This window comes from Bos indicus, chromosome 11, assembly GCF_029378745.1.
Source record: "Bos indicus isolate NIAB-ARS_2022 breed Sahiwal x Tharparkar chromosome 11, NIAB-ARS_B.indTharparkar_mat_pri_1.0, whole genome shotgun sequence".
Taxonomy (NCBI): Eukaryota; Metazoa; Chordata; class Mammalia; order Artiodactyla; family Bovidae; genus Bos; species Bos indicus.
The window spans coordinates 74690981-74705602 of record NC_091770.1 but is presented as its reverse complement, the minus strand read 5'-3'; the positions used below and the strand labels follow the sequence as shown (position 1 = coordinate 74705602).

At 37.5% G+C, this 14622-nt stretch overlaps 1 protein-coding gene across 10 annotated transcripts in view; it reads right to left on the bottom strand.

Moving 5' to 3' along the window:
* Nucleotides 1-14622, bottom strand: part of ITSN2 (intersectin 2) — a 126211-nt gene that overhangs the window by 41633 nt on the left and 69956 nt on the right. For all 10 annotated transcript variants that reach the window (XM_070799044.1, XM_019970622.2, XM_070799043.1 and 7 more), the window contains 7 exons: nt 13990-14126; nt 11022-11158; nt 9921-10018; nt 6061-6227; nt 5622-5766; nt 2262-2467; nt 281-345 (listed from right to left, as the gene is read on the bottom strand). In XM_070799044.1, the coding sequence (XP_070655145.1) occupies nt 281-345; nt 2262-2467; nt 5622-5766; nt 6061-6227; nt 9921-10018; nt 11022-11158; nt 13990-14126 (955 nt within the window). The remainder of the gene's footprint in view (nt 1-280; nt 346-2261; nt 2468-5621; nt 5767-6060; nt 6228-9920; nt 10019-11021; nt 11159-13989; nt 14127-14622) is intronic.

Here is a 14622-nt window from a genome sequence, read left to right as displayed (position 1 = left end):
GTTCATGGGGTGGCAAACGGTCGGACACGACTGAGTGACTGAACTGAACTGATATGAACTTTTATAGTACTGATTTTTTTAAAGTGTCAAGTATTTTCAGTCATTTATTTTCTATCTCCTAAATATTCATGTGAAATAGAGTGGCAGCAGGTTTCTTCTAATTTCACTTTAACACTGAAGACACAAAAGCAATAAGAGTAACAACTGTGGGAAGTCAGTTATATAACTAGTCAGTAGCTAATCTGACCTCCATCCAATTTACAAATTAACCAAAGCTCACCTTCTCCCACTGTACAGGCTGCAGAGGCAGGTTTCTTGTTTACAGATGCATACAAAGCTTCTGGTCTGCCAAATAAACACACAAAACAGATAAAAAACAATAATAATACAATAAAAAGGGTATCATCACATAAATAAAAAAGAAAGACGGTTTGATGAAGACAGCACGTTTTTAGCAGTGTGCTCTTTTAAGGGCTAAAATTAACTGAAATATTGTCTCAGTACACAAGCTAGAAATACGCTCATACACTTCAAAATCTTAGTGGATTATAAACTGCCTACTTACAAACTACTAAATTTTTAAAATCTATTTAATTTCAATATGATTTATAAATAGTTCTTCAAATGTGAGTTATTTGGCTTTTCTAAATCTAAAAGACATTACACACCGGTAAATGGGCAGTCATTTGGTGAAGCACATATGGGGCTGGATTTGGTTAGAAAAAAATAAGGACAATTATAAATTTTACTACTTGTTTACAGCACAGTACATTTAAAATATATAAAAATAACAGCACTTTATTTTTACATCTGGAAACATATATAGCTTTTATTTTTCAATTTAACCTAGGAAACTGTTCTAAAAAATCTAGAAAACTGTGGCAGTAAGAACTAGACATCTGTATATATATCAGGGGTCCCCAATTATGTGACCAAATTGTATAGTGAAGCAGTTTTCGGGTTAAAAGTGGACTCTTACTACAACTCATGGGCACACCAAATGGACTGCCTGGCTGAATTCTCCATTACTATAGGTTTTCAAGTTGCGTGCCCTATCTGTTAGAAAGGATCAGTAATCGAATGAAAAGTTAGAAGAAATGTCTTTTTAAGCATTTAAACTTAACCTATTTGTGTCTATGTGTTCCTTCTCTGTAAAATGCTATGGAGTTTAAATAAGATAATTACCATAAAGGGTCTGGCACAGTGCCAGCACACACATCAGCTATTACTGTTGCTACTGTTATCACACGCTCTAGAATTCCACGTCAGTTTGAAAAGTAAATGTCTTCTGACATTTGAACTAAAAATTAATGTACAGAACCTTAGCACTGAAAGAATTTTTAAAGATTTTTTAGTTATTTTCATTAAATCAATGAAAAAACTCGAGACCAAGAAGGCTTACCCCATACAGTCTGGCAAAAATAGAATCAGAACTCAAGGATCTTAATTTCCAATGACCCCATTCCTTTTCAATAAATCATTTTGCTTTTCTATTTAGACCAACTTCCACATAAAACACAAGTGATAATTATCCACAGCTACATTAGAGTACTTAGTTCTTGGTAGTAAAGATGTTTGATGACCTGACTCCCCTACAGACTGGGAAATAAAGACCAGAGACCCCATCCGGTTTTGTTTTTTGTTCATGCAAAAGTTTCATTCGTGTGTTCTTTCGTTAGCTCCTCTCTTCACTAAGCAAGTATGATTGAGCAGCTACTAGGCATTAAGGTCACACTAGGTATCGAAAATCTAAAATGCGAACAAAAAAGACATGAATCCCACCTCCTAGAGCTTATGATCTAATAAGGAATATAGGTAAGAAGGGAAATAGCTACAACACAGTGTGTCATGAGCACCAAGAAAGGTGACCTGCAAGGAACTCTGGAGATCCAGAGATGGGAGAGGCAGAGGCAAGGCCCTCAGTAAAGGTTTATCTAAATATTGACAGTTCACAGTAAACAAGGGAGAAAGCTCCAAAGGAAATGAACAATAACTTCTCTAACCTGCTGGTGCAAAGAAAGCAAACGATCTAAAATTTTAAGCACTTTGAAAACTTTAGGAATCTGAAATAACTAGAATAAAAGATATTCTAAAACTGGTACAAATACCTTAGGTATTTCACTCTAGGAATCACCATTCTGATATTCAGACTTAAGTTTAAACTTCTAATTTTCCTGCACAGCCAGTTGTACTTTGGCTGACTCATCAGTGAAACTGGCAACATCCACATCTCATGTAAACACACAAAACTAAGTGCTTACTCTTCCCGCTTAACTTCACTCCCAGGGATGATTTTGACGTAAGATTTCGGAAACCATCCTCTTCCTCCGTGAACCTCCCCAAACCACCAATTTTCTTGCTGCTCTAAGACAGTAATAATATCATGTTTTGAGAAGTTCAAGTGGTTTTCTTTCTTTGCAGTCCAAGAACAAAGGGCCTGTGCTTTCAGGTTTTCTACAACCTGTCCCTGTGAATACAAAACCACAAAATCAGAAACAAACAGAAAACAATGACAACTGTCATTTCTGTTTCCCAGGATATAACATACTTACTGCTCAAACAACAGACTGGTTTGGTATGGCAGTGAGTTATTATCAATGATGACTTAAGATAATCTTAATCTACTGATGTAAAATTATATATGACAGACAACCATCTGAATAGCCTTCTATGAATTTAAAGACCCAACACTTACCATTCAAGGAGACACCTTGGCATTAAGCACCATGGGTATGGAAGGCAAACCCTGTACTGAAGAAGCGTACTCATAGACCCACTAAGTATGTATCAGGTAACAAATGAAAAGGGAAACCTTTCTTTCCTCACTTCCAAGTCTCCGCACTGCAGTGGATCCAGTTTATTCCACAAGGATGGAGATGCAGCTGTGCTCGACCTTCTTCCACTTTTGTTTTCTGTCTCCTAACTTCTTCATATTCTTCTTCTTCCTTTCTTGTCTTCTCTCAGAGGAAGGAGTGTTTCTGTTTTGTTGATAAGGCTAACCCCTCTACCTGGGCTCTAAACTTTCTACCAGGTCCTCCCATTTTCTAAAAATATTTTGTAACTTCGTGAATTCTCTCTTTTGAATCTTTAATTTCTTTACTTCTCTACTTAATTCTACTTCTAACTTTCTTAAAGAAACAGAAATCTTGCACTTGCTTTCCAATTTCACCTCTCAGTCCATTCTAATTTAGGTTCTGCAATCGTTTTACTACTGAACTTCTTGACAAGGTCACTGATAACGTCAGAGCCAAAAGTTTCTTCAAACCCTTTCTTTCCCTGATCTCTGATTGGTGGTGACATCACTGAAACCCCTCCACTTTTCTGAAGCTCACAGTCTGGTGACTGATGGCTCCTCTTTGGTCCAGCCTCTTTCTCTTCCTGTTTCACATGATTTCTCTTAAAATCTTATTTATGCCTAGGATCTCTCAAATCTGTATCTTTTAAAATTTATATACTTTTATTTATTTATTTCTGGCTGGGCAGAGTCTTCGTTGCTGCTCAGGCTTTTCTCTAGTTGCAGGGAGTGGGGGCTACTCTCTAGCTGTGGTGCTCAGGCTTCTTGTTGCAGTGGCTTCTCCTGTTGCAGAGCACAGGTTCTAGGGTGCATGGGTTCAGTAGGTGAAGCTCGTGGGCTCGAGTGCACAGGCTCAGTAGTTGTGGTACACAGGCTTAGTTGCTCTGTGGCATGTGGGATCTTCCTGGATCAGGGATCAAACTCATGTCTCCTGCATTAGCAGGTGTCTTTTTTACCACTGAGCTACCAGAGAAGCCCTCAAATCTATATTTTAACTGTAACTTTATCTTTTGACCTCTAGACTTGTAAATCAAGCTGCCTGCTGGGCCTGGCCCTCATGCTTAGGTATACAAATACCTAAGTTATACATCTGAAATGTAATCACTTTTAGAACTCACCAAACCCATTCCTCCTACATTGTACAATGATACCACCATCCTCTCAGTCACTTGAGCTAAAGACCTTGAAGAGGTATCTTTAACTTCAACTTCTTCCTCATTCCTCACGTTCGATGGACTGCCAAATTTTGGTTGACTAATACTTTTTTAAGTCCCTCTCCTCTTCTGTATATTTTCACTACTGTGACACTGATTCACAGCATCACCTGTTACTACTGTAATATCCTCCCTTTGGTGGTCTCCTCCCTTTGCTTCCTTCTACCAATCTGGCCTCTACATGACTGCCAGAGTTCTCTCTCTAAAATACACAACTCAACTCTCCTTTTGAAAACCTTCATGGGCTTTCCACTGGTAGCTCAGCTGGTAAAGAATCCACCTGCAATGCGGGAGAGACCTGGGTTCGATCACTGGGTTGGGAAGATCTCCTGGAGAAGGGAACGGCTACCCACTCCAGTATTCTGGCCTGGAGAATTCCATGGACAGAGGAGCCTGGCAAGCTATAGACCACGGGGTCGCAAACAGTCAGACACGACTGAGCGACGTTCACATGGACTTTCCACTGCCAGCTGCTTAGTATGACATTAAATGCTTCACAAATAAATCTCAACCTCTCTCTCCAACTACATTTTAACACTTTCTTTATGAATCTGGTAATCTAGCCACACTATAAACAATACTTGTTTCCTATAAACTCCTGTGTTAACATGCCTCAGTGACTTTCCCCAAATTGTTCTTTCACAGGAATAACTTTCCTTCTCTGTTTGTTAAAAGCTTGCTCATTTTTGAGGGTTCTACTGAAATTGTGAAGCCTATTGTGAAGCCTGCTCTGATTCCCACTGGTTGAACTGAAACACTCTCTCTTCTGTATACCCCTTAGGATTTCATAAAATATCTTTATTACAACACTTCTCATACAGTTTTTTATTGTGTCTTCATTAGCTGATGACTAACGACAGAATTTTCTTCCATTAAATTTCTAGTACAGAATAAATGCCTAGGACCTATGGTCACACAATAAACATTTTTTCAGTAAGGTGAAATCTGCAGGACTCTATTCTGATAAAGTCTGCAATTTCTTTTTAATAATGTTAATGTAACAATGGGCTTCCCTCATAGCTCAGTCTGTAAAGAATCTGCCTGCAATGCAGGAGACCGGGGTTCGATTCCTGGGTCGGGAAGACTCCCTGGAGAAGGAAATGGCAATCCACTCCAGTATTCTTGCCTGGAGAATCCCATGGACAGAGGCGCCTGTCCATGAGGTTGCAAGAGTCTGACATGACTTAGAGACTAAACTACCAGCAATGTAAATGCTTGCATCTTGTTTACATCTAAACCAGAGGCTAAATACACATGTAATACAGTTCTTACACAATGACTTATTTAAGGAAAACACAAACAAACAAAAAAAACCCCAAGCCCACAGCTCTTCTTACAATAACTACAAATTAAGAATATAATCAAATTTGTAAAGATATTATTTTGAGTTTAGAAACCTTAGCTGGTACCAACTTGTTACTAAGAGAATAAACTGTTGAGAAATCCCTAATAATTTCAACTTTGTATCACATATGAATGGTTAAGAACCAAAACAAAATGCTACAAACTGGTAAATGAATCAATGAAGCCTTTGTGCAAAAATCTTCATTCTATTTTACATGAAGCATGAGCAATGTCAAAGAATAAAACACACAAAAATGAAACATACAAACCTGTCCATGAATCGGTGATACAGACACAGGGGACACAGTGCGAGTAAAAGCTGATTTTTTCTGCCATGATGTGTTAACACTTAGGTTTGAAAAAGATACATTTCGATAATCGATCACAGATGCTGGTTGGTTTGAAGAAAGTGATCTATAAATATAACAATATGATGTAAGTATACTTAATTGTTTAGAATCTAATGAAGTACTACCAATTTATCTACTCATATATAATATACATTGTGCTTAAACACAAATTATTAAAAAAAAATCATGACCTATGTTTTTATTTACTAAACTTCAGTATTAAATTTGGAACAAAAGGTACTCTGACAGAGTCCAGTGCAGATTACAACATGATTAAATATCAGGTTGACACAAATACATATTAGGGATTCAAACATGTGCAGTGACATATAAATTCCATTATTAGCTAAAAACTTACTCAGAAGTTGAGGTAGCAGATACTGTAGGAGGAAGTAAGGCCTTCTTAGGAGACACAGATTTTTCACTTGATGTCACTTTTTCTACATAATTGCCTGGAAACCAGCCAAAATTTCCTTGAAAACTACCATAAAGCCAACCAGGTTCTCCTACAGTTTTTTCATCAACCTATGGAAACAAAAAGAAGAATTAGCAGTGGTTGAAAAGCCACATATTTGCAAAGAGAAGAGATGCAGAACACTGTCCAGCAGCCTAATTTTCAGAATCAAGTCCATCTAAAGAGTCGGACATGACTGAGCGACTGAACTGAACTGAACTACATGGTTAAAGCATTTTCTACAATAGGTTACTACCTCTAACAATTGACAAGGTGCCCTTTTAAACTTAAATTTTTAATTTTATCCAAGTTAATACACAAAAATAGTTCACAAAGACCAGTACAATCTCCATGAAGGCAAGAATAACAAACCCCAGGAATTATACAACCTAAACCTGATTTAAATATTTGGTCTCAAGGTGAGGAATTACTGAAATGTATGAGTACTGGTGTTCAAACACTAACTTCCTCTTTTTCTTACCAACTTTCAAAAGCATAATTTCTTTAATATTGTTTCCTAATATTTTCAACCTTATGAAAAAGAAACTGCCCATTCATTTATTCTTCAGAGTTAGGCCAGATTTGCTTTGTAAGCAGTCAATTTTAATCAATTTTATACTTGTCATTTATGATTATAATTAATTTCTAGTTGGCAATTAACATAGAGACCTAAGCTAGGAAATTTTACATAAATTCTCACAGGCCTAGAGAAACTATTACTTCGAAAACAGCATTAACAGATAAGACTAGAAACAGGTTGTGATGAAAAATGTTGCCAGGGTTCAGAGGAATTTCTAACTTATTTCACTTTTCTCAAACCTCCTCTGCCATTTTCTCACATTAAATTGATTAGATCTTGCCTCCTATCTTAACAACAATACAGAAGCCCTCAGATTTGACATCACCTCTACTTCAGCAAAATTTATGATCCCATCCACTCTTTCATCCAGCCCTCCAACCACAAAGGAAAATGACCCAGTCCTTCCACCTCTCCCTCTTCCCGGGCTCTAGACCCCAAGCCCTCCACGTTGTCAAGAATCTTTCGCGTCTCCATCCGTTGGTCAGAACAGAGAGGTCTGACAGGGAGGCCTGAGGTGCCTTCCTGAGCGTTCTGTGTTCTATGTGTTGATATGAATGGTGGCTTCAATGATTTATGTTGTCATTGTTTTACTTGCGAGGTCGTGTCTCTTTTGCAACCCCATGGACTGCAGCCCGCCAGACTCCTCTGTCCATGGGATTTCCTAGGCAAGAATACTGGAGTGGGTGGCCATTTCCTCCTCCAGGGGATCTTCCTGACCCAGGGAATGAACTCATATCTCCTGCACTGGCAGGTGGATTCTTTCACCACGAGCCACCTGGGAAGCCCTTTCAAAGATTTACATATGTGTATAAATTATTGGAGCTACTCACTGATGGCTGTGCACTTTACTAAATGTAAATTATAGCTTAATTGGGAAAAAAAGTCTCTCTCTATTAGTAATTTACTCTTTCTGGTATCATTAACCCTTTTTCTCTGCAGACCCTTTCTATCATTAAACTTGGTCAAGCTTCTGCCAAGTTAAAAAAACAAGAAAACAGAACAACTTCCCTCAATCCACATTTGTCATTATTTTCCACCTTCACTTCCTTCTCCCCTTCAGAAGCCAAGCTCCTTCAAGAGTTTTATATACTCACTGTCTCCTCTTTCCTTCCCTCCAACTGTTCCTCAACTCACAGAAATTTGGCCTCTTCCTCCACTATTCCACTTAACTAATACTCTTCTTCTCAAGGTTAATAGTAACTGTGCTGTTGCTAATACAGTGGTTATTTTTTCTAAAGCACTGTCTTGTTTTACATGTGGACCACTCTTTTCTCAAAATCCCCTGACACCACACTCTGTTTTGTTTCTTTCTCTAGTCGTTCTTTTCTGGCTCCCCTTCCTCTGACAATCCCTCAGTGTCCATGCTTCCCAGAGAGTGCTCCCTCAGCCACGTTCCCCCTTCTTTATTCCCCCTTAGGGGAGCTCTGCCACAGTCACGTCTTCAATGACCATCACAACACACTAATGACATCCAAACTGGCCCCCTCTGACCTTTTCCAGAGATCTCTCTAGATACCTCTGGATATGTAACTGCTGCCTAGAAATCTGAAACTCATCCCAAACTGAACTCATTATAATTCCCACTTAAATTTCCTCCTTTTAATCTTCCTCTCTTAGTGAATGAACACAATTATTAACTAAGCTGTCCAAATCAGGTGTGTGCATGCATGCTAGGCTGCTTCAGTCATGTCCAACTCTTTGAAACCCTATGGACTGTAGCCCACCTGGCTCCTCTGTCCATGGAGATTCTCCAGTGAGAATACTGGAGTGGGTTGCCATGCCCTCCTCCAGGGGATCTTCCTGTCCCAGGGCTTGAACCTGCGTCTCTTGCATCTCTTGCATTGGCAGGCAGGTTCTTTACCGCTAGTGCTACCTGGGAAGCCTCCAAATCAGATATCTGACAGTAACTCATGACATTCTTTACATCAACGATTCAGCAAAGAACATAAACACTCAAGAAACTCGCAGCCAACCTTATGTTCCTGCTGTCACCACCACCAGATTGGCCCTCTGACGTGGGAGAGATCTGTTCTAAAGTGGGCAGCTGTCCACACCCTTCTTCTACTTCTTTGGGATATCTATCTTTCTCAATGAACTATAAACTTATTCAGAGCCGAGACTGAATTGTTTACTATATCCCTAGCCTAGTATAGCCTCCAACAAGAATTTGCTGAAACAAAAGATATAATCAAAAATATAAGTAGGCTCTTGGCCAGACATGCCCAGACAGGCTGTATTTCTTCATTCTTGGACACCACCTCATCACCGCCAACTAGACAAGGAGGAATGGCAGGGTCAGGGGACTGGGGACTCAAGCTGCCTACGTAATGGACCTCCCTCAGCTGAGGAGCAGCTACGCATGGCCACTGTGGCAATGGCAACAGAAGCAGTGTGTAGCTGGGGAGGATACTGAGCATCTGAATAGTTGGTTCTTGTAAACCCTAGTCCAAGTACCATTCAGCTTTTGCTACTCAACTGATAAAATACACCAAACTGGTGACAACGCAGGTTAAAAAAAGGAAACAGACACTGGCTAGGTAATCTAGGTAATATAACCTTTGTTTTCTAAGAAGAAAACTGAAGACGGGACTAAAATCCAAGTCACTATGCTTTTACAGCCTGTATTCTTCCTAATGTATCACAATAGCTCAATCGATGCTATTCCCTGCGTCTTCTCTTATTCATCCATTTTACATGGCATGTGATTATACAATAAAATCCTTTTTGTTCTGCATCTAGTTAGAACTACAGAACCTAACTCTTTCAACTCTTTTAATGGTTGTCAGAAAATAACTAGCTCTCCCAAATGCCACTGTAATTTATTAAAATAAAATCAGTGTCACTTTTTATGGCATAAAGCAGCATGGCCTAGTGAAAAGAACACTGGGTTTAGAAATGAAAAGACATGTACTCGCACTCCATGCTGGCAGCGTGCCACTGAGGATGACAGCTTTATGTAAGTCTTCCTTACCTGTAATGTCCTCTGCAGATCTGCAGTATGTCTTAAGAACCAAATGAGGTGATGCTGAAGATGTATTTTTAAAATGGTAAATTACTGTATAATTCTTTACCGTCTGAGCCACCAGGGAAGCCCCATAATAGTATACTCAATATTATTATTGAAAGTAATATAGTACAGTGCACTCAGCTTATTCATGAGAAAAGAAAAGACTTTGTTTCCAACCTGTATTATATCCCCAGAATTAAAACTCATTTCATCATGGTTCCTTGCTTCAAAGCGATATAACGCTCTGTAATTCACCAAAGTACCAGCTGGCTCACCTAAAGAGAAGATTATTATCATTATTTGCTTCTTTCATAGATACACATCTTTGCTATGACTCAATGAAGAGCTCAAAAAGAAAAAAAAAACAAACAAACTGAGCACCAAACAGTATACTGAGAATCCATTTGATATAGGCTTTAAGTATTTTTAACAGTCACAGAATCAATATAAAAAACAAACAAGGATATTTGTCTTAAGCAGGATGCAGCAAAACAAAGAGAGGACTGGCAGGATGTGTCACACGCATGGATAAGGGAAGGCGAGGATGGTGACCAAGCTGTGCCAGGCGGAGGGAGACTAAGCTGCAAGGGGCTTAATTTAATCTGTGGAGGTCAGACTATCACAGGGAAGATGAATACAAAAGGGAGGTCACAGGTGAGGAAGTGAGTCAGTATAAACAGGGTTAATTACAGATTCATCAGTATGGTTCTAAAACCAAACACAGCAGAAGGGCTCACAAGTATACTAGACTTACTAAAGATATTTTACTTTGTTCATTTGTAGAATAAATGCTTTAACTTTAAAAAATTTTAATACACTGTATCATTAATAATGATTCAAAAATATGCGTATCCAGAAAAGATACAATAATACTTAAGTTGTTAATATTTTAGAAATACACTGGGAAGGGGTACTAAAAACAACGTATATCATCTGAGAAAATTTCACTGTGCAAAGACTTAACAGTTTACTGTTACTCCATTAAAATAAACAGTTTAGTTACACTAGTGAAATAAAGTATTTTAAATTACTTCAGTTATGAACACTGTGTCCAGGTTTATGCATCGATAGTGATGACTACTTTCTTTTCGTCATTTTAAGATTTCTACCCTCAATCTGTTTTAGTAAGACTACATATTTCTCATCCAAGTTTAAATTAGAAAAAGAATTAGCATCCACTTAAATTTTCTTCTTGCCTCATTAGAACCTTTTTTTCTTGTTGCTTTTGTTGCTCTGTTTCAGAAAAATCAAACCAATTATTTTTATCCTTATCCTTACTTTGTTTCTCCTCAGCTTTCCGCTCCACTTCTTGAACTTTTTCCTGTGCTTTTTCTTCTTGGAGTCGTTTTTGTTTTTCTTCTTCCTCCTTTCTAAGATTTTCTTTCCATAAGTTTTCTTTTCCTTGTTTTGCTTTCCTTTATAAAAAAGAAAAAGTTTGCATAATGTCCTAAATTTCTTTCATGCAAAATAAAAATATAATAGATCTTCTTCCTGACAAACTGAAGAAAAATTAATATTTCTTATATATTTAAATATAATCTTAAACATAATTATGTATTTACTACATACAGCAAAGACATGTGAGGGGGAGTGGAGAAACCATGGGGAATCAGGGCTGAAGGAGAAAACCAATTAGTCAATCAACTAATCAAGAGAGAAACTATGGATAAACAGATGAGCTGAAGTGTATGACTAACAATTTCTCACACTCCCAGATTTATTCCTGCCAGCCAACCTCCTAAACCCAAGGGAAAAAAAGTGGTAAAAAACTAAAATGCAACTAATCAGAAAACACACATAAAAATTGTATTTAAATTTCCTTTCCTTCTCTCTAGATTCTTCACCAAGACTGCTATCAAACTCTTACTCTCACTATCCTAGCTAATCCCTGTTTTCGGGATTTAGTCATTGCTGTGAAAATAGGAAATGCTTCTAGACAGACAGATTACTTCTTATATTATCATTTAAAAGTCTTTTTCATTTGTTAGATTTTGGTTAACAGATCATTTTTCCTGGAGAGGTCTATGCCTCTGTACAAGTTTCTATGACATTTGATACAGCTGCAGCTTCGTTTCTAGCTAGTCAAGATGACCTGTGATCATACAGAATTAATGCTCACCACAGCTCTTCCTGCACATACTTTTGATGATCTTACTGAAGGCAGAGCAGTCACCACCAAATTTAACATCTTCTTCAAGCCTCAGCAAACACTATCACGGGCTGTGACTGATGCATCCTGGGTTTTGGGGGGCACTTATGCCCCATGAAGGTGAAAGTCTTGCTTAATTCTGTATCTCTATTCCTATAATTCCTGGAAGAATTTGGAAATCCTAGATAATTTTAAAAACTGTAGACCCACTTAGTCATGAACCCTTTCTCCTCATCCCCCAATGTCTTATACTTCATACTCCTGGTTCATTATCACACAACTAGCTTCCACTCAACCCTCTGCAAACCCTCCTACACCTTCTATCACTTTGCAGAGTGCTCTCTCTACTATTTTCTATAACCAACATCCACCTCTCCTTTCAGAAGTATGCTTCTCTAGCAGTCTTGACTTAATTCCAACCAATATTCCCTTTCCTAGTTCCTTGGTAACATTCCCTGACAGTCTCTCATGTCTAGGATGACCCAACCTACCTTTATTTAAATTGTCATAGCATTATGAACACCACTATCAGGGTACTTGCCACATATTTATTGGGATAAACAAAAGACGAGAGAGTTAAGAGAATATAAAATTAAATTTTGGTAAAGTTTCTAAGTTTGTGGATGAGAAACTGGTCCAGGGCCAGAAGATGCTTCAAAAGTTGGACACAAGGCAAAGAGACCAGACCAACAATGGGAAAACCTGACTATTACCAATAGCTTTGAGTAAGAAGTCAACATAGCTGGGCAAGTGGCCAAGAAATCAAGATATAGTACTAAGACCCAGCTCTGAACCAATCCTACATGTTCTGATTGCTTCCCTCTACTAAAGTAGGATAATGTGTGAAGATGGTGAATAAAATGAAAATGTGTATTACTAATATGGTCTACTGGGCTGAAAGGAACCATGAGCAATGATGGAGAGATATCAAGATACTCGCATGTGCCAACAGAAAACCTGAGCACAGTGACTAGCGGTGCAGCCGTTGTCCAGTTCCCTTGTGGCACACAATGCTGCACAAGTTAGGTGGCGGATAAAAATCTCCTTAATTTAAACTTTACTGCCTCTACATCTATATTATTCCAGTATCTCTTGCTAGGGAGTCACAAAAGGATGAGTCTTGGAGTAAAAAATGTTACAGCTATTTGCTTAGCTGTCTGAATCCCCTACTAGAACTATAAGGAATCTAGAGACAAGGAGTAACCCAGAGTTTACCTGCATCACAGTCCACAGTGACCATTAAATAAAAATGTGCTGAGGTGGTTATTCTGAAGTTAGTAAGAAAAGAGGCCTGCTATATGGTAATGTGTCTTTCTTGTCTTCCCAGTAGCTATTTCATGGACATTACTCTTCTACTCTTCTCCAGGGTGAAGAAATGCTGGTGTGTTGATATTTGTTAATTATAACAATTTCTGATACTACAGAACTTGGGAGAAACATAGGAACGTATCAGAAGTAGAATCTTACGGAAAGAAAAAAAAGTCATGTGCAGTCTCTAAATGAATGGCTCTATGCTTCAGACACACAACTGTCTCACTTTTCTTTGCTACAAATGTAGGCAGTTGATGTAGCCCAGATATATATAAAGAAAACTGTATCAACATGGCATTTCTGCACTCAATATTACCCTCTATAAAATTAAGTACTTGGTTTTTATGATTTCTCAGGAAACAGTAATAGATTTACTATGGAGAGACAAAAATAATGGTGCTTATTACCTACTAAACACTATAGTTGGTTCTTTAATCTTATTTAATTCTGAATTAGCTATGTGATATGCATTACTGTTTCTATTTTTCAGATGGTAAAAACTGAGGTTCCAAAAGGTAAAGTGACTTAACCAAGTTCATGGTAGATCAAGATAACCCAGGTTGAACTCCAAAGCCTGTAGTTTTCACTAAGGGAACATTTACAATTGGTTACTGTAAACTCAGTCTGCAAAAGGAGGACTAAACTTCTAAACTTTAGAATCTAATTAGCATCTTAGGATAATAATTTTATTCCCCTTATATTTTTCATAGTCAAACTAAAGATATGGGCAACAAAAATTAGAATTTTAGTAGCAATATAGTATAATAAATTTATCAACTACATTACCTTGTAGCCTCATCTTCTAGTTTCTTTTTCTGTATTAACTCTGATCTTTTTCTTTCAATTTCCCTCAGTTTGTCACGTTTGATCTTATAAAGCTGTTCAATGGCTAACTGCTGTGTATTGTAACTTTCTCTCAGTTCCTAAGGAGAAAATAAAAAGTTAATATGGCATGGATTTAAATACTTTTGCCTTACATAAAAATGTGGCAACTGTATTTAAATATAAAAATCATAAAGCAAGTTAAACTAAAGTAAAAAAGATTAAAAGTCTTAAAAAAGATGATTAAAAAAAATCTTGAATACATTAAGTACTGAAGGTATATAGCCACTGAGGACAAATTTATGTTAAAATCAACTACTTTTATACTAATTCATTCCTAAGGAACAAAAATCTTTTACAAGCCAAGTATTTGATTTGGTACTTTGTTTTCAATAGAAAAGCAATCCATTAAAAATTCAGGGAAAACAGTTTGCTTGTTACAACATTTGAAGAGGAATTTTGTTCAGTCATAGTTTTGACATGTGTAGTTGAAGCAAGTTATCCATAACTTTTATCCAGTCAGATATTGAACTAAACACAGAAATAATTATTTAATAAATTATGCAATATTTATTTAATTTAAATAATTTAATAACT